General features: G+C 51.5%; 1 pseudogene and 2 gene segments (V, D, J or C); all 3 read left to right on the plus strand.

Moving 5' to 3' along the window:
* The first annotated feature begins 4,876 nt into the window (after window positions 1–4,876).
* On the plus strand, window positions 4,877–5,703 carry LOC119050622 (immunoglobulin lambda variable 3-19-like). The segment is given in 2 exon segments: window positions 4,877–4,983; window positions 5,129–5,703. Coding segments are annotated over 2 exon segments (606 nt in total).
* Window positions 5,704–9,718: 4,015 nt separating this feature from the next.
* Window positions 9,719–10,654, plus strand: LOC119050623 (immunoglobulin lambda variable 3-25-like; annotated as a pseudogene).
* Window positions 10,655–16,261: 5,607 nt separating this feature from the next.
* Window positions 16,262–17,122, plus strand: LOC119057515 (immunoglobulin lambda variable 3-21-like). The segment is given in 2 exon segments: window positions 16,262–16,354; window positions 16,731–17,122. Coding segments are annotated over 2 exon segments (438 nt in total).
* Window positions 17,123–20,017: the final 2,895 nt, after the last annotated feature.

Raw genomic sequence — 20,017 nt, forward strand, 5'->3', positions numbered from 1 at the left:
GATGCGTGAGCGTGGTAATTTCAAACAAGGACAAAAACCACAGCCAAGCCAATACGTAGATGCTGAAATTGCTGCGTCTGAGACACAATGACCCTTGATGTGACTGAGATATGCTTCATCTCCACAGAGGAAAGAGAGTCACAGATGACGTGGAGGAGAAACTGCAGAGAGGACGTGAGACACGGACACAGAACCTCATTGAATAAACATGCACAGAAGCGTCAGTGTGCTGGGGGCATTGAGGGAGCCTCAAAGTCATGTGATCACATCTTTCAAGCAGACACATTTTGGGGGAAGTAGAAAAATTATTTGATGAAATACTTGGCAAAAATGTACCAATTTCAGTGAAAACTGAGATTCTACAAATCCAAGAATGCCATCAAAACCCAAGCACAGGAAACATCAACACACATCACAACCAAATTCCTGAACCCAGTGTCAACAAGAAAATCACAAAAGCCTCAGAGACTCGATTCCCGGCCGCAGAGAGGACGGAGCAGAGGGATCAGGGCAGAGGCCTTTCTGGGAACAGCACAGACGGGGGGGGGGGGGGGGGGGGCGGAGTGTCTAGAAAACTAAAAGCAACAACAAAGCTAAAACGAACCCTCCCACTTTCAAGTCTTTACCTAGTGAAAATATCTTTCAGCAAAGGAAGGAAAGAAAGACTTTCTCAGATGTACAGAAACTTAGAGAACTGACACCTGCAGACGCTCTGAACCAGAAAGAGCAGAGGACACGCCCGAGACACAGAGAAATGGGAATCTGCACAGAGAAATGTGTCATGGTGTCAGGAATCGTTACTTCAGGGATAAATATGAAACATTTTGTCCTATTAAATTCCATTACAGATATCACTGTTTAATGCAAACACACTATAACAATATATGTTGTGGTTTATAATATATGATAAAGTAAAGTTATGACTAAGTTAGCTCTAAGGTTTGAGAGGAAGAGGAACCTGTTATGATAAACTCAGGTGTCTCACTGACACCTAGTTCAGGTCCAATGTGACATTTCTCACAAGGTCGTAATTTCAGCAGCAGGACTGATGTGTTGTCAGAATTCTCTGAATCAGGAGAGAAGGTCCCGTGTGACTTCCTGGGCAAACCAGAAGGGAAGAGGCAGCCCCTGTGTAGTGACAGTCCTGGTAGGTCACCTGCTCACTCACCTCACAGACACAGAACAGGGGTCACATCAGTGGCTCCTCCTTTCTCTGGGTCTCACTTCAGCTGCTCTGACTCCTGGGTCATGTGTGTGTGCTCAGTGTGACGTCAGTCCTGCCCCTCATCCCTTAATGTGACAAATTCAGGTCACATTGGGCCGACCTGGTTTGCACCATAACCTCCTTAGTTTCTCACTGTCCCTCCTGCTCAGACAGACCACACCCTCCCCCCAGGACACTGACCCTGCTGTCCCCACACTCACTTCCTCCTCCTGCTCCCTCTTCCCACCCTGATGGCAGCTCCAGGGTCCCCTCCAGAGAGACCCCTCCAGCCTCTTCCCACACAGGACCTGCCTGTTTATTCCTCTGATCTCAACTAATTATCTGAATACTACAATAGCTGCACAGTTATTTCTCTTTAATTATTTTCATTGATTCCTTAATTGATTGATTTCTGCTAATTATTTTCTTCATTAGAAAGTTTTTTGATGCAAACAAGCACAGGATAATAAGAGACGTGGGCAGACAGAAGCCCCTTTTCCTCCTGCAGCAACAAGTCTGGGCCCCGACGGGCGTCTGTCCGCAGACACTCACCACCCTGTGAGGTCCCGAGTCCTTCCCACTTTCTTCCTGGCCATGCCTGACAGTCAGGGTCGGCTTGTGAAAAGCTGCTAAACAACATGCCAATGTGAGACATGGACCCTCACTCTAAACGCTCTCAGTTCAGAGCAGCAGACAAGGACGTCACTGGTGTCACAGCGACTTTCTGGGTGGTCAGTGCACTGAGGACGGAGGGTGAGGGTTGTTGTGCACAGTGAACGGTTGTCTGTCCACATCCTGCCTGAAACCCCAGGATTGTTCATGGAAAGTATCTTTAATAAACATGGATACTGTCAGGCTTGGGAAAAAAAGACAACATACCGGAAGTAGGTGATGGTGACTGTGCTGTGCCACCCACACCAGCGTGTCCACTGTGTGCTCCCATGTGCACACTTGCACCTGTGAGGCAGGACTGGTCCCGTTCACAAGTCTCACCCAGGACGCAGTGTCTGGCAGACACAGTGGGGCTGAACCACTGTTTGCTGGGTGAGTGTCTCCTGTCTCAGTCTTTGGGGCAGATGTCACCAGAGCCCTGTTTTTAACCTGCACTAGCAATGGCATCAGTGAGAGGCAGTTCTCAAATCCTTTGTTCCCCATAAGAGCCCAGAATGAAACCACAACCATAGGGACATGTCTGAGATGCTTCAGGTTGGCCCTGCTCTCTCCTCCTCCCAATGAGCCTGTTCATACTTTTATGGGTGTTCTGAGCCGCCTGTGCCTGGTCTTGAGGACAGCAGTGGTTATGGAGGAAACAGCAATCCCCCCCTTAGACCCTCAGTCCCTGGATCAGGGAGTTACGACCTGAACAGTAAGTTCAGACTCTGTACCTGGACAGAGCACACACCTGCTCCCCCTGCAGCCAGTGTGGGGAGGCCACCAGGGGGCAGCAGAGACCACCTGTCAGAGCCTCCTGCAGACTGGGAGGGCCTGGGCATGCAGAATTCTACCTTGCAGGGGGATCATTATAATGCATGTTTTGAATAATCTGTCCATTTATTAGTAATGAAAATAATTTAATTGTGGTAAACATGGGGTCATTAACCACCACTCACACCTGTAGAAACAGGAGTAACTTTTCCACACTCTCACCTCTGACACTGATGACATAACACACTGACTGACTCTCTCAGGCTGGGTTCTTGCAGAACTGGCCTGTTTTTCCATCACAGGTCCTGGTAGTTCATTCCTGCCCAGCCCACCCCATTAGTGCTAACACTGTAACTGTCACACCTTTCAAGGACTGGAGCTGCCCCTGGCACTGGAGCACACAGAAGACACTGGGACACTTCCCACCAGTCTCAAGAGTTCTCACCAAGAACAGCAACTCATAAGTCTTAAAAGTTCTGAGCACTGTTAGAAAGGTATGAATTTTATTCAGGTTCTGATCCTTTCAAACTATCACCGGGTTGAGGCACGACTCTGATCTCAGGCTCATATTGTCACCACTACAGTTAAGGCTCTATAGTGGGTTGAGGTTATGCAGACAGATGTCACCTCTGATCTTGGCTGTGGTCAGACCAGCCCAAGAGTGAAGCCATGAGGCAGTCTGAAGTACAGATGTCACCCCCACACGATGGCAGCAGGGGATGAACCAGAAAACCCTGGGAATGAGCACAGTACCGAAGTCTGTTTAACCGTCACCCCAGAGGACATCTGAATTATTTTCAGTTTGGGGCTCGTATGTGTAAGGGCGCTGGTGTGAACTGAGTGACTGTGTCTTCCACAGTTCGTACCTTGAAGTCCTTCCTCCCAGTGTAGCTGTGTGTGGGGACGGGGACTCTAAGGAAGTAATAAAAGCCAAAGGATGAGTCATGGGAGGGGCTGTGGTCTGGTGGGATCAGTGACCAGAGTCTCTCTGTCTGTCTGTCTCTCTCTGACTTCAAGTTTAAGCAACTGGTGGTATTTGTTTGAAACAGCCTGAGGTGACTAGTCAGGGGCTGTAACACTTGTGTATGGGTCTTATGTAAACATAAGTTTTTAATTTTCTGAAGTAAATGCCCAGTGATGCAGTGACTGGTTGTACGATAATTACATGTTCAGCTTCATACTAAGCACAGGGCTGTTTTTCCATTGCGGCTCTGCCGTCTGACACTCCTACCGCCACTGAGTGACTGACCCACTTCTCACTCCCTGACCAGGGTTTGGTGTTGCCCCGATTTCACTCCAGTCTGATCCGTTCTGACAGGGGTGCAGGTGTCTCCCTATGGTTTTAACTTCCCTTCCTGGGGGCTACTGATGAACATTTTTATGTTTTCTTGACATCTGTATATTTTTCCTTCAACTGTGTGTAATTTGCCCATTTTTTAATTGAATATTGTTTGCTTTGATTATTTTTTAAACTTTTTTAATGACGTGAGAAAAGCGTGACTGTGTTGCTCCGCCCTGCCATGCCCTCATTGGCTGACTCGCACCTGCACCTCATCCAGGTCAGACCCGAGTCCCTGGTGCATTTGGAAGACGCTCCACCTGAGCCCCCAGTCAGGGCTATTGGCTTTGTGTATTAATTCATTTCATAACTTTACACAAATACTTCCTTGATGGATACTGATTGCCAAGTATTTTTCTCCCACTTTATCATTTTCTTTAATTAACTCCATAAAAAAGAGTTTTGTAGAATAAAGTTTTTAATTTTAAAGGGTTTCCATTGATTTTCTATCCTTTTACATATCAAGCATGTCTATGAAATCTACAAACTCTTACCAAGACCAAAATGGGAAAGATTTTTCATTTTTCTAAAATGTAATGAAAACTCCCCCAGAGACACATGACGAGTGTCACTGTGTCCTGGAGCAAATTCCAGCCTCTCACACCGCCTGTAACCAGCACCCCCACCGCACCCTGCACTGTGATCTCCTCACTGGAGGGGACTGAGGGTTCTCCCCAAGACCAGAGAGGAGACTCAACCCAAGTTTGAGAGCAGGGGCTGGTCAGGGGTCAGCACTGTCCCCTCAACACCACACAGAGCTCTGAGCAAACAAGGCACAGACCTGGACATGAGGACCCAACTTTAACCCCTCCACTGGCCCCAGCTGCTCTCTGCCCAGCAGGTGCCACTCAGCAAGGCCACAAGAGGGAGGAAGTGGATTTGCATGGAGCCCCTTACACAAGATAAGACAGGCCCCGGAAGCCATATCCTCAGGTGTGGGTCAGAGGAAGATCCTGGGGCGTCTCCACCATGGCCTGGACCCCTCTCCTGCTCCCCCTGCTCACTCTCTGCACAGGTGCTGACTCCCAAGGCTAAGCCTCCACAAAAACCAGAAGCGACCTGGCCCTGACCTTGCTGAGCACAGGGGACGCTGCAGGGTGTGTGCCATCTGAGAAGGAGACCCTCATCCTCACACTCACCTCTCCTGTCCTCTCTTACAGGTTTGGTGGCCTCTTCTGAAGTGACTCAGCCCTCAGCAGTGTCTGTGAACCCGGGACAGACAGTCAGGATCACCTGCCAGGGAGAGCTCATAAGAAAATATTATCCTTCCTGGCACCAGCAGAAGGCAGGCCAGGCCCCCATGCTGCTCATATATGCTGACAAGAACCGGACTTCAGTGATCCCTGACCGATTCTCTAGTTCTGACTCAGGGGACACCAGCACCCTGACCATCAGTGGGGCACGGGCTGAGGACGAGGCTGACTATTACTGTGCAATGTGGGACAGCAGTAGTAAAACTCACGGTGACACAGGCAGGTGGGGAAGTGAGACAAAAACCTCAGTCTGTGTCACACTCCCCTCAGGCCCCACATGGACTGCAGGCAAAGCCATGAGCAGCTTTGGAACAGATCTCATTTCTCAGGTCTCTAAGTGGCCTTACCTCCCAGCCTCAGGCAACTGTGCAGAGGGTGGGTCAGGAGTGGCTTCAGGGCAGCAGGACCAGGCTGCCTGCTGTGTCTGGGCCACTGACTCAATTCTGAAAAGAGGGCAGGAGAAATGACAGACTGCCAGAACCTGTGTCCACAGGTAACAGTCCTCGAATTTCTGCCTCATGGTGACTGGTGTTCCTTGGCAAAATGCTCTGGATTCATGCCCAGAGCTGCCAGCTCAGCTGAGCTCCGCTGGCCCCAGGCTCCGTGGCCACCCAGGACTCTGACTGGGGCCAACCAGTGTCTGCACACCCAGCACCCCTGCTGGAGCCAGGTGACCACGGCTGTGCCCTCACTGGGAAGTTCCCACGGGGCAGAGAATTGCCTCCCTCAGGGTCATTCCTTTCCCAGAGTGTGACACAGGCCTAGTCACAGCCCGATACCAAGATCCAAGCACCTGCCTCAGGTCACAAGGACTTAGCAGCCTCCAGATGAGTCCCCTGCTGTCACCGCTTCTCAGTTCCCAGGTCTTGCCTCTGAGCTTCCTTCCAGAGAGACCCCTGACACCCCCCTGAGTAGGTTCTCTGTGTCAGAGGGAGTCTGCAGGGCCCCAGAGAGGAAATAACAGCCAAAGGGGAGCGTGTGGGAGAGGAGAGGGCCCCACAAAGGTGACACTCTGGGCGTCTGCAAACGTTCCTGAGAGACTGGTGAGCACACGAGGGAGGAAACCAGCTGAGGCTGAGGAGGGAGGCACCTGAGGACACAGGAGGGGACGGTCACAGGTCAGCACACCAGCCTGCAGTGCTTGTGCCCAGTCGGGGGGAAGCTCCCAGTTCAGGCATCAGGTGGACGAGTCAGAAGAGGTGTGTCCCACAGTGGGAAACTTAGTCCCAACTTAGTCTGCTCTGGTGGCATCTCAGAAAGTGTCAGAGCAGGTGGACACAGGATGGACCTGTGACCAGGTAAGTCACTGAACCCCAAATGGAATCCCTGACACAGGGGGACACACACCTGTTCCAGATCCAACAGGAATCAGTCCCGTTGCCTGACACCCTGTCAGACGTTCCTTCGAACAATCAGGGAAACAGGACTGTTATGAATGTAAAAACCAGTTTGTCCAGAATGGCCCTGCAATTGCCCAGGTGACACAGTTTGGGGACTAGGACACTGAAAATGTGACTCTAACGGTATTTCCTCTGATCATAAGGGAGGATGAAAGATTTGACACAGCAAGGGAGGACACAGAGGTCAAAAATCCAAATTGGAAAACTTGATATAAAAGCTGTAATAAAGGGGATTCAAAATGCACTGGATGAAATTGACAGCCCAGGAGATGCTACCAAGGAAAACCCTCAGCACTTGCTTTCGGAGCAACAGAATCTGTTCATAATGAAGCAGAAAATGACACAGACCAAGGTTAGGAAGGGATCCTACCTTCTCTCCAAACACCACCCGTGGGACTGAAGTAAATGTCTGTTTGTAAAATGCTTTTCTCCACGACATCACAGGTTCTGGTACCTGAATGAAGCTCAGTCTGGTGAGGGCTGGACAGTTCAGCATCAAGTCCTCTGTGTCCTAGGAAGGAGTTGCAGACACAGCAGGAGGAAGTGAGAGTCTCCATGGTGACTGAGACCAGAGCACACAGGTCCCCTGAGACCCACTAAGATGCAGACATGGCTGCAGCAGGGCAGGGTGGGCCAGAGAACCTGCCTGTGTGACCGTCACCCCCAAGACCACCCTGTGAGGATTTCACTCCTGTCCACCTGCCACTCACAGCTCAGTGACAGTCACCACAGGAAGGCACCATCTGTGAATCTCAGGGGACCTGCTCTCCCTCCCTCCCAGGCTCCTTGCGGTTCTGACCCTGTCCTCACCCCTGCCCATATGTGTCCCTCTCATCAGGGTTGGGGCCCACTGTGTCCTGACTTCTCTCTTCTCCCAGGCACATGTGGCCCCTGGACAGATGGCGACCTATTTCCGTGCAGGAGCAGCAGTGGCATTGAACTTTATAATTGTGTCTCCTGATCCCAGCAGGTGTGACCACATCCTAATGTACCTGGGGTAAAAGGTCAAAGACCAAACCTCACCGACCCCAGGGGACAACTTGCTCTCAGTGCTAAGATGTGTCTGCTCCTTAAGGTCCCAGAAAGTTCTCTCTCCTATTTCAAAGCAAGTGACTGATGCAGTGACCTGCAGGGCCTCCTGTCCAACAGAAATAAAACTGTGAACCACACAGGTGACCTAAAGTTTTCCAGGAGCCACACTGACAGATGGGAAGAAACCAGTGGCATTAGTTTTCATAGTAGATTTTGTTAAACTGACTTACTTGAAAATATTATCATTTTAACATGAACTAAATATACAATATTGATGTATTTTACATTTTTCTTACACTGAGGTTTTGAAAACAGGGAAATATTTCAGTGTCCCGCACTCTGTGCACACACAGACTCTAATGTCAAGAGATGTGGATTCCCCCACAGTGACGACCTGAGTGCTCAGAGCACCTGGGTACAGAAGGCAGGACAGTGACTCAGGGGCTCAGGAGGCCTGGACCTTAGACAGGGGAGGAGCAGGACAAGGGACATGGAGAGGGACCGGGCAGGGACAGGATTCACAGGTGAGGCTCTGAGGTCCAGCTCCTGGATTGGAGTCTTGAGTCAGCATCAGTGTCTGGGGGACTCTGGGAAAATCGTACCCTCCCAGTGAGGGCTCCCTGCTCATCAGACAGGAGGAGGGACTGGGCTGACATTAAATGGGGGCCACAGGTAACACACTCACCAAGAGACAGCACTGGTTGAGGGTTGAAAGTAATCAACACTCACTCCACTGGAGGAACTAAAAATTGTAGGATGACATTCACCCTGCGGACAGCAGGGGGCAGTGTGGAACTGCCTTCAGGACCGATGGGTCTCATCTCCCCTGGGCCCCTCCTGTTCTCCTTTCATAACAGCACCCACCTCCCCCTGCCAGGGTGCCCTTCCCTGCACTAACCCTTCACCACTAACCACTCCTTCATTTCTAAATCCTTTTCTTTGCAGAAACAGTCTAGTGACAAAATAACTCTCACAGTAGTTAGCCTTCTGGGATTGACATGCATTACTTCACATTTCCCTGAGATTCCCCCAAATTGCTGTTGTATGGAGTGGGTTCCTTTTCCTTGCTGAGCAGAATTCCGTGATCTGGGTGGTCCCAGTCTGTTTGAGCACCCACCTGTGCAGAGACGCCTGGAAGGTTCTCACCTTGGGGGACTGCACCCCAGGGTCCGGGAACACACACGTGTGTGCAGTTTCTCTGTGGACGTCCGTTTGCAGTGTCTGAAATGATTGCCCTGAACTGGGATCGCTGGGCCGTGTGCCAGCCACGGGTTTGCTGCTGTCAGAAGCTGCCAGACTCTGTCCCGTGTCGGAGCCACTTCACACGCCTCGTCCCTGGTGACCATGTGTCCCCACGTGCTGCCGTTCTGGGGCTTGTCACCTTGTCTACTTTACCAGCTGACAGGTGCACACAGATTTCCCCCATATCTTTACCTGCATTTCCCTGCTGGATACTGAGGAGCATCTGTCCATGTTCTGTTGCCATTTGCTGTCTCTTCCAGGACCTGTCTGTTCGTGTTCAGAAACCACTGACCTGTTTCCAAATGTGTTCAATCTGTTCATCTTCTCACTGTTCAGTTTTTAGAGCTCTTTTGCTACTCTAGGAGTAGTTTTTCATTTGATATTTAGTTTGCAAATATTTTCTCTCACTTTCTTCTCCTTTTCATCCTCTTTCAACAAAACTGCAAAGCAACATAATGTGTTGTCCAGGGTGGTCCATTAGTCTTTCCTTTAATGAATCATGCCCCTGGTGTTATCAGGATATTTTGTAAATCTCTACATTTCCCAAAAAACTCTATGTCTTTCCTAATTAACATCAGAAAAAAATTATCCTGGAAGGTCTGTGACCCATCTCACAGTGTGTGATCATGGAATGTGGCCTGTCTCACCCCAGCCTCACCCCTGTCCCTATAAACTCACCTGCCCTGGATGATCTGGTCACTAGAGAGGATGACGGACTGGTACTGGGGTCAGCAGTCTCTCTCCTAACACCCCAGAGAACCGTGGGGAGACTGGGTACAGGCCTGGTGTGAGGGCTTGAATTCAAATGCTCCCTGGGCTCCCCTGGACTCTGCTCCACTGCACCTGCGCAGGGAGACCAAGGAGGGAAGGAGGGTGATTTGCCTGAGGAGCCCCTGGTGGAGGATAAGAGAGGCCCAGAGACCACACCCAGCTGGGGGCACAGAGGCAGAACCCGAGGAGCCACCGCCATGACCTGGACCCTGCTCCTGCTCCTCAGCCTCTGCACAGGTGCTTCCTCACAGGCCCTGCCTGCAGGCTCAGCCCCCACGGGGACCCTCAGCTGGACCTGCCCCAAACCCTGAGCTCAGTCCAGGCACAGCCCCGAGGCTGAACCTCCTGGAGACTGGTCTTTACCCTCAGCCTCCTCCCCCTCCTCTCTTACAGGCTCTGTGGCCTCCTACGAGCTGACCCAGTCGTCTCCCTTGTCAGTGGCCTTGGGAGAGACGGCCAGGATTTTTTGTCAGTGGCCTTGGGAGAGACGACCGGAGATTTACTGGATAAGAAATACACTTACTGGTACCAGCAGAAGCCAGGCCAGGCCCCTGTGCTGGTCATTTATGAAGATAGCGAGAGGCCATCGGGGATCCCTGACCGATTCACTGGCTCCAGCTCAGGGAAGACAACCACCCTGACCATCAGCGGGGCCCAGGCCCAGGACGAGGCCGACTACTACTGTCAGTCAGCGGACAGCAGTGGCAATGCTCACAGTGACACAGATCAGCGGGGAAGTGAGACAAAAATCTCATTTCCCATTTGTGTCACACTCTTCTCCAGCCCGAATAGGACCAGAGACAAAGCAGGTCTCAGGTCTGGCCCAGGTCCCCAGACCTCAGATCCTCAGGCTGCCCCTCCTCAGCCTCAGGCAGCTGTGCAGAGGGTGGGACAGCAGTGGACTCAGTCTCACAGGACGGGGCGGACCTGGTGTTTCCAGGGCCTTCGTGTGAATTGGAGACAGAAGGCATGAGTGGAAGGACACACATCCCGTGGTAATGGACCCTCATTATCTGTGTAATGGTGAGTTGGCCTCTCATTAGTCACCTGTTCTGGGCTTGTCCCCAGATCTTCCCACAACAGCGAAGCTCAGGAAGTCCCAGGGTGCCCTGGCAGCCTGGACTCTGAACAGAGCAAACCTGTGCAGGGGACACTGAGGATCCACCTGCATCCCCTCCCCAGGCTGACCCTGCCTCAGTCTCCTGCTGGGTCCTGGCAGCTCACAGCAGTGCCCTCACTGGAAAATACTTCTGGTGAAGAGGACCAGCTAGACAAGGTCATGCCCCTCTCACAGTGTGGCTCAGGGTCTGGATGACCTTATAGCTGAGTCTGCAATCATTTCCACATTGCATATCCTCACTCTCATGTTTACTATGGATAAATCACCCCACTAACCCTCCTGCATGTGGTTCTCCATCCCCCCGTGTGCCTCCAGGGAACTGACTACCAGTTTCGTGAATCTGATCACCACATGTATCACGGTGCAGCCAGAGCCCTCCATGACAAAGAGGGATTTGTAATGGGGTCCACAACTCAGGGTGTCCAGGAAATATTAAAAATATAAGATGTCCTCACCCCCATGAGTCTGAATTGGGGGATGGGACACATGGAACAGGGCCAATGACAGTTGTTCTGTACAGCAACAGTTTTGAAAACAACCTCGGGTATGGTCATGTAGCGCATCTCTAACTGTGACTGGTTTCGTGGATATGTTGAATGGCTGAGGCCTTGAATTGAGCCAGGGAGATGGGAGTGACTGCAGCCCAGGATGTAACCGGGAGGCAGCTCCCCTGGTTATAGGGCCTGCACCTGCACGAGAGCTTGGAGGTGACTGGCTCTGCGCCATGGGGCCACACCTGCCCTGACTTTCTGTGGCAGCCCAGAAAAGCTAGAAAGATACAGGAATGCTGGCAGGTGTAGCCGATCGTGGGAGGAGTTGGAAGTAAACCCAGGCCCAGCAGCCATGGAAAAGTTTCGACCCTGCAGCTTTGGGACTCCAGAAGTTGCCACACAGCTTAGGAAGCCGGAAAGCAAGATGCAGCAGCGATGCAGGGCTCTCTCTTAGCGCTGTGGAAGCTGAAGGAGAGACGCTGTGGAAGGAATGGGGAGAAAGGACTCTTGCTGGTGGGCCAGGAGAAGGTGCCATGTGGGTTTGGGATAAGAACTGGAGATCACTTTGGCGACACAGCTGATGGTGCTGGGAACCAAGGGAGGCCTGCCGGCTGAGCACGAGCACAGAAAACTTTTAAAAACCGGGTGCTACCCGATCCTCGGACCTCTATTGCTTTGTCTGAGATGTGGTGCCCTGGACCAGGCAGACGGGGAAGGAAGCACTGTGGCTTTGTGGGTATTCTAAGGGACTTTGGGATCTCAGTGAAGACATTAAGTCATTACTCTCAGTTTGCTTCGAATAAATAATTTGTTTCCTTTTCACTAATCTCTGACAGTGAGAGCTATGATTTCCTGGTGGCAGGCAAGGCCAACCTAGTACAGGGAGACCCACAGAAAAGGAAGAGTTCGTTTGATAATAGTATATCCTCCCCCAAGGATCTGTTCTGTAACACACACAGTGTGAGAAAACCTCCTGAGGCCAACAAGAACCACACAGTCACAAGTGACCAGTTGCCAAGCTCACAACACAGGCAGAAGTCACACTTGTCCCACAGTCAGAACGAGTTCCAATCAGGACACCAGAGGGGCCTGTCAGAGACCTAGAACTCGAGGACGGAAATTAGCACCTGACTCCTCACTGCTGTGGTCCCACCTACGGACATGTGAGCACAACTGATGAAGGATCATACTGTTTGCATTAACTGGAATGAATCTGCAATAACCTAGAATAGCAGGCAAAATGTACACGTAAATACAAGTGTTGTTCACCAACAAGGTAATATCCACCAAGTCCGGTGGCACATCAAATATTCCTGATTGGAAGCAAGAAAATACCACCTGTGATAAGCAACAAAAACAACCAGTCATCCTGGCCATGAAATTTCACAGATGGTGGAATGTGTAGCCAGGGATATTAAGTCAATTTGTATTTCATTTCTTCCAGTGTGTAGAAAAATGCGTAAGCGTGGTCATTTCAAACAAGGACAAAAACCACAGCCGAGTCAATACATAGATGCTGAAATTACCGCGTCTGAGACACAATGACCTTTAATGTGACTGAGAGCAGGTTCATCTCCACAGAGGAGAGAGTGACAGATGACGTGGAGGAGGAACTGCAGAGAGGACGTGAGACAGACACAAAACCGCACTGAATAAATGCACAGAAAGGTCAGGAGCTGGAGGGCACTGAGGGAGCCGCACAACCACGTGATCACAGTCTTTGAAGCAGAGATGTTTTGAGAGAGGTAGAAAAAATATTTGAGGAAATTCTTGGCAAAAATGTACCAATTCCAGCGAAAACTGAGATCTTACAGATCCAAGAACCTCAGCAAAACCCAAGCACAGAAAACACACAGGAAACATCAACACACATCACAACCAAATTCCTAAACCAAGTGTCAACAAGAAAATCACAAAAGCCTCAGAGACACGAATCCCGTCCACAGAGAGGACGGAGCAGAGGGATCAGCACAGAGGTCTCTCTGGGAACAACTCGGACGGGGGAGGGGGGCGGAGTGTCTAGAAAACTAACAGCAACAACAAAACTAAAACAAAACCTGTCCACTTTCAAGTCTTTACCCCCAGAAAATATCTTTCAGCAAAGGAAGGAAAGTGAAACTTTCTCAAATGTACAGAAACGTAGAGAACTGACAGCTGCAGATGCTCTCAACCAGAAGGAGCAGAGGACATTCCTGAGACAGAGAGAAATGGGAATCTGCACAGAGAAATTAACGCTGTCAAAAATTGTTACTATATAGATAATTATGAAACATTTCGTCCTATTAAATTCCACTACAGATATAACTGTTTAATACAAACACACTATAACAATGTATGTTGTGGTTTATAATATATGATAAAGTAAAGTTATGACAAAGTTAGCTCTAAGGTTTGAGAGGAAGAGGAACCTGTCATGATAAACTCAGGTGTCTCACTGACACCTAGTTCAGGTTCAATGTGACATTTCTCACAAGGTCGTAACTTCAACCTCAGGACTGATGTGTTATCAGAATTTTCTGAATCAGGAGAGAAGGTCCCGTGTGACTTCCTGTGCAAACCAGAAGGGAAGCAGCCACCCATGTGTCCTGGTGGGTCACCTGCTCACTTACCTCACTCACACAGGACAAGGGCCACAGTGACGCGGCTCCTCTTTCCCCTGGGTTTTTCTTCAGCTGCTCTGATTCCTGGGTCAGGTGTGTCCTCAGTGTGACGTCAGTCCTGTCCCTGTTTCCCTAGTGTGACAGATTCAGGTCACATTGGGCCGACCTGGCTTTGGACCACAACCAGGTTAGTTTCTCCTGTCCCTCCTGCTCAGACAGACCACACCCTCCCCCCAGGACACTGACCCTGCTGTCCCCACACTCACTTCCTCCTCCTGCTCCCTCTTCCCACCCTGATGGCAGCTCCAGGGTCCCCTCCAGAGAGACCCCTCCAGCCTCTCCCCACACAGGACCCACCTGTCCATTCTTGTCTGATCTCAACTAATTAACTGAGTACTACAACAGCTGCATAATTATTACCCTGTAATTACTTTTATTGATTGCTTACTTGATTGATTCATTGATTTCTGCTATTATTTCCCTCATTAGTCAGGATATTCTTTAATTCAAACATACACAGGACAATAAGAGATGTGGGCAGACAGGAGCCCCTTTTCCTCCTGCAGCAACAAGTCTGGGGCCCGACCGGTGTCCGCAGACACTCACCACCCTGTGAGGTCCCGAGTCCTTCCCACTTTCTTCACGGCCATGCCTGAAAGTCAGGGTCGGCCTGTGAAAAGCTGCTAAACAACATGCCAATGTGAGACATCGACCCTCACTCTAAATGCTCTCAGTTCAGAGCAGCAGACGAGGACGTCACTGGGGTCACAGCGACGTTCTGGGTGGTCAGTGCACTGAGGACAGAGGGTGAGACTTGTGCACAGTTAACGGTTGTCTGTCCACATCCTGCCTGAAACCCCAGGATTGTTCACGGAAAGTATCTTTAATAAACCTGGATACAGTTTGGCTTGGAACAAAAAGATGGCATACAGGAAGTAGGTGATGGTGACTGTGCTGTGTCACCCACACCAGCGTGTCCACTGTGTGCTCCCATGAGCACACTGGCATCTGTGAGGCAGGACTGGTCCCATTCACACGTCTCACCCAGGACGCAGTGTCTGGCAGACACACTGGGGCTGAATCAGTGTTTGCTGGGTGAGCGTCTCCTGTCTCAGTCTTTGGGGCAATTGCCACCAGAGCCCTGTTTGCAACCTGCACTAGCGGTGGCATCAGTGAGAGGCAGCCTCTGAATCCTCTGTATGCAGAAGGACATCCAGGAACACTGCCACTTCAGGGATATGTAGAGATGCTTCAGACCCGCCCCCCCTCCTCCCTGCTATGAGCCAGTTCATACTTTTGTGGGTGGTCTGAGCTGCTGGTGCCTGGTCCGGAGGCCAGCAGTGGTTATGGAGAGAACAGCAATCCCCGCTAGGACCAGCAGTCCCTGGATCAGGAAGTCATCACCTGAGAACATTAGGTTCAGACTCTGCACCTGCACAGCACACACCTGCTCCCCCGAGGCCAGTGTGAGGAGGCCACCAGGGGGCAGCAGAGACCACCTGGCAGAGCCTCCTGCAGACTGGGAGGGCCTGGGCAGGAGGAAATCTACCCTGCAGGGGGATCATTATAATGTATGTTTTGGAACTATCTGTCCACTTATTAAAAATTAACTGTGGTAAAACAAGGGGAATGTTAAGAACCACACCACATCTTTAAAAAGAGTGGTAGGTTTTCTACAATATTGACTTTGACACAGCTGAAGTAACATTCTGACTCGGAATCTCTCAAAGTTGGTTCTTGTAGAATTGCCCTGTTTACCTGTCCCAGGTCCAGAAAATTGATTCCTGTCCAGCCCACCCCATTCCTGCTACGACTCTGTAACTGTCACACCTTTCCAAGCACTGGGGCTGACCTGGCACTAGCACACAGTGGGGACAATGAGGCACAGCATTCGTGACCTGTCCCAGGAGGTGGAACTGAGTTAGAAACTTCCAGCATCTCTGGTTTCAAAGTGCGAAATGTGCCCTGAACGAGGTGGGAATGACATTCAGGCTCCGATGCTCACACACAGTCACTGGGGTGGGACCCTGCTCAGACCTCAGGCTCATACTGTCACCACTGCAGTTAACACTCTCTAGAGGGTACAGAACATGCAGACAGATGTGACCTCTGAGCTTGGCTGTGGTCAGGTCTGACAAGTAGTGAGGCCATGAGACAGTCTGGGGTAGAGGTGTCAGCCCCACACTGTGGCACCAGGGGATGAAGCAGAATCCCCTGGGAATGACTGTGGGACTCTATGGCCCATTGTCCCTTCCCAGTGTCTCCCAGGCTGAACCCCCATCAGGAACCACCCAGCTCCTCAGGCAGCTCCCCTGAGCCCTGGCTGATTTGCATACCCAGCAGCTCTCCCTCCAGCAAGGGGATAAGAGAGGCCTGGGAGGAAGGCTGCCCAGCCTGGGGCCTCAGGGAGCAGAAGCGGGGCACCTCCACCATGGCCTGGACCCCTCTCCTCCTCGGCCTCCTGGCTCACTGCACAGGTGCTGCTCCCAGCCTCCCACTCACCTCCAACCCCAGGGATCTGGAAAAGCCTGATTCTGACTCAGACCTGAGCAGGGAACTCCCTGTGGGCTTCAGATGCCCCTGGGTCTGCTCCAGGATAAGGGGATGGGGTTCAGTACCCTACACTGTGCTCACTGTCTCTGAGTGAGCCAGAGTGACTATACCTGCCAGGAGCAAGGGACAGGAGGGTCTTCATTTCCTCACAGGCTTCATGGGTCAGCTGGACCCCTGGGCTACTAGGGCTGAGACTGATGGCCCAGAGAGTCCCTGTAGAGGTGTCCAAGAAGGGCAGGCGAGAGTCTCCTGGGAAGGGGTCCTTCATCCTTAAACCCACCGTCCTTTCCTCTCTTGCAGGCTCTGTGTCCTCCTACGAGCTGACACAGCCGTCCTCAGTGTCGGTGCAGCCGGGACAGACGGCCAGGATCACCTGTGGGGGAGACAACATTGGTAGTAAAAGTGCTCACTGGTACCAGCAGAAGCCCAGCCAGGCCCCTGTGCTGGTCATCTACGATGAACAAGAACGGCCCTCAGGGATCCCTGAGCGATTCTCAGGTGCCAACTCAGGGAACACGGCCACCCTGACCATCAGCGGGGCCCAGGCCCAGGATGAGGCTGACTACTACTGTCAGGTGTGGGATAGCAGTGGTGATGCTCACAGGGACACAGACAGACGGGGAAGTGAGACAAAAACCTCACTCGGAGTCACACTCTCTCAAGCTGCAGGGGGACTGCAGACAAAGCCATGAGCAGCTTTGGCCCAGGTCCCATTTCTCAGATCTCTAAGTGGCCCCTCCTCCCAGCCTCAGGGAGCTGTGCAGAGGGTGGGTCAGGCTGCATTCAGGGAGGCAGGACCAGGCTGCCTGCTGTGTCTGTGCTTCTGTGTAAGTTCCTGGAGAAGCAACTGACAAAAAGACAGCCTCCTGGGGTCCTGTGTACACAAGTAATGGCCCTTCAATATCTACACCGTGGAGACAGGGTCTCTCTTTGGAAAAACTTTAGGAATTAATCCCTAGAACCTCCCAGCTCAGCTGAGCTCCACAGGCCCCAGGCTCCGTGGCCACCCAGGACTCTGACTGGGGCCAACCAGCATCTGCACACCCAGCACCCCTGCTGGAGCCCCGGTGACCACGGCTGTGCCCTCACTGGGAAGTTCCCACGGGGCAGAGAATTGCCTCCCTCAGGGTCATTCCATTCCCTGAGTGTGACTCACATTTGTGACCACCTGATGCCAAGATCCAGGCCCTGCCTCAGGTCACAAGGACGTAACGGCCCGCACCTGAGTCTCCTGCTGCCACCACTTTGCAGTTCCCAGGTCTTGCCTCTGAGCTTCCCTCCAGAGAGACCCCCTGACATCCCCTGAGTAGGTTCTCCTTGTCAGAGGGAGTGTCCAGGGCCCCAGAGAGGAAATAACAGCCCAGGGGGAGCATGTGGGAGAGGAGAGGGTCCCACAGAGGTGACACTCTGGGTGTCTGCAAGTGTTCCCCTGAGATGGGTGAGCACATGTGGGAGGAAACCAGCTGAGGCTGAGGAGGGAGCCACCCAAGGGCATGGGAGGGGACGGTCACAGGTCAGCACACCAGCCTGCAGTGCTTGTGCCCAGTCAGGGGAAAGTTCCCAGCTTAGCATCAGGTGGACCAGTCAGAGGATCTATGTCCCACAGTGGGGAACTTAGTCCCCAACCAAGGTCTGCACTGGTGGCATCTCAGAAAGTGTCAGTAAGAGCAGGTAGACATAGGACGGACCTGTCACCAGGTAAGTCACTGAACCCCAAGTGGGAATCACGGACACAGGGGGACACACACGTGTTCCAGATCCAACAAGAATCAGTCCTGTTGCCTGACACCCTGTCAGACTTTCCTGTGTATAATCAGGAAAACAGGACTGTTATGCATGTAAAACCATTTTATCCCAAAGGGCCTTGCAATTACCCAGTTTGGGGACTAGGACACTGAAAATGTGACTGTAACGGTATTTCCTCTGATCATAAGGGAGGACGTATGATTTGACACAGCAAGAGAAGACACAGAGGCCAAAAATCAAGATTGGAAACCTGGGTATAAGAGCTGTAATATTGGGGATTAAAATGAATGGGATGAGATAGTCAGTCAACTATTCAAAATGGGGCAGAAAATAATAAAGACCAAGGAGAGAAAGGGACCCCACCTTCTCTCCAAACACCCCCACATGTCTGTATAAAACACTTTTCTCCACAACATGACAAGGTCCAGCACCTGAATGAACCTCAGTCTGGGAGGGCAGGACAGTTCAGCACCAATATCCCGGTGGCCTAGGAAGCAGCTGGGGACACAGCAGGAGGAAGTGAGAGTTTCCATGGTGACTGAGGCCAGAACACACAGGTCCCCTGGGACGGACTAAGATGCAGCTGCAGCAGGTCAGGGTGGGCCTGGAACGTGCCTGTGTGACTGTCCCTCCTAGCACCACCCTGAGAGTGGCTTCACTCCTGTCCACCTGCCATCACAGCTCAGGGACAGTCACCAGAGGAAGGCACCGTCTGTGCAGCACAGAGACCTGCTCTCCTTCATGAAATTTCAATCTCCCTCATGAAAAAGAATGAAATTTCAGAGATGATTGAATAGTTTACTCAAGGATTTTAAGGAAATTTGCACTCCATGTGTTCCGGGGTGTGGGAGAATGACTGGACGCGGTAATTGCAGACCAGGAGGACAAACACCACAGCCAAGTCACCACACAGACGTGGAAACTACAGCGTCTGAGACACAATGACCCGTGATGTGACTGACAGCAGGTTCATCTGCGCAGAGAAAAGAGAGGGACAGATGACGTGGAGGAGGAACTGCAGAGAGGACGTGAGACACAGACACAAAACCTCACTGAAGACACACACAGAAGTGTCACTGTGCTGGACGACAGGGAGGGTGCTTCATATGAGTGTGATTTCAATCTTTAAAGCAGAAAGGTTTGGTGGAATGTATACAAATTATTTAAGGAAATACTGGCCAAATATGTTCACTTGTTATTCTCCACAAAGGAATATAATTCCCTACCTCACAGGTGCGGATCATGGTTTGAAGGTGGTGAAATCTCCCAGGATGGCACTCACAGGTGACCTCCCAGGTGGTCAGGAGACCACGGCACAGGTGTGAGCACTGGCCAGTGGGTCCCATGGGTCCCTGAGATGTGAGTGTGAGGAGTGGACACCTTGGGGTGGGGGGGCAGAGAGTAGCTGCTGTGGTCCCCTCAGCTGCGGACAGTGGGAGGCGTGTCTCAGACACCAGACCCTGGTCCCCTCTCCACTGTCCCTCAGACCATCTCTGAGGAGTGAGTCAGAGGTCTGTCTGTCTGCGCACATGAGTCACCACAGGGCTGCACAGTCCCCTCCAAGGGCAAGGCCTCCAGCATTTTGTACATGAACTCACTTCACTGCACCCTCAGCACCACCAGGGGGACAGCTTATGTATTTGTTTGGGACATCAGGTAACAAAAGTGCTGTCTTGAAAATGTAAAATTTTACAGTTTTATAAACTTAAAAGGCTTCTCTCCCAACACTGACACTTATGGAAACTCAATGGCTCTGACCATGTGAGAAAACAACCCTGACATAAACTGTTAGAGACCCAGCCTGAAATGAACTCTGTCCAGTCCCCTGATGCCAATGCCCC

This window comes from Artibeus jamaicensis, unplaced genomic scaffold (assembly GCF_021234435.1).
Source record: "Artibeus jamaicensis isolate MK-2021 breed Jamaican fruit bat unplaced genomic scaffold, CSHL_Jam_final contig_1128, whole genome shotgun sequence".
Lineage (NCBI taxonomy): Eukaryota > Metazoa > Chordata > Mammalia > Chiroptera > Phyllostomidae > Artibeus > Artibeus jamaicensis.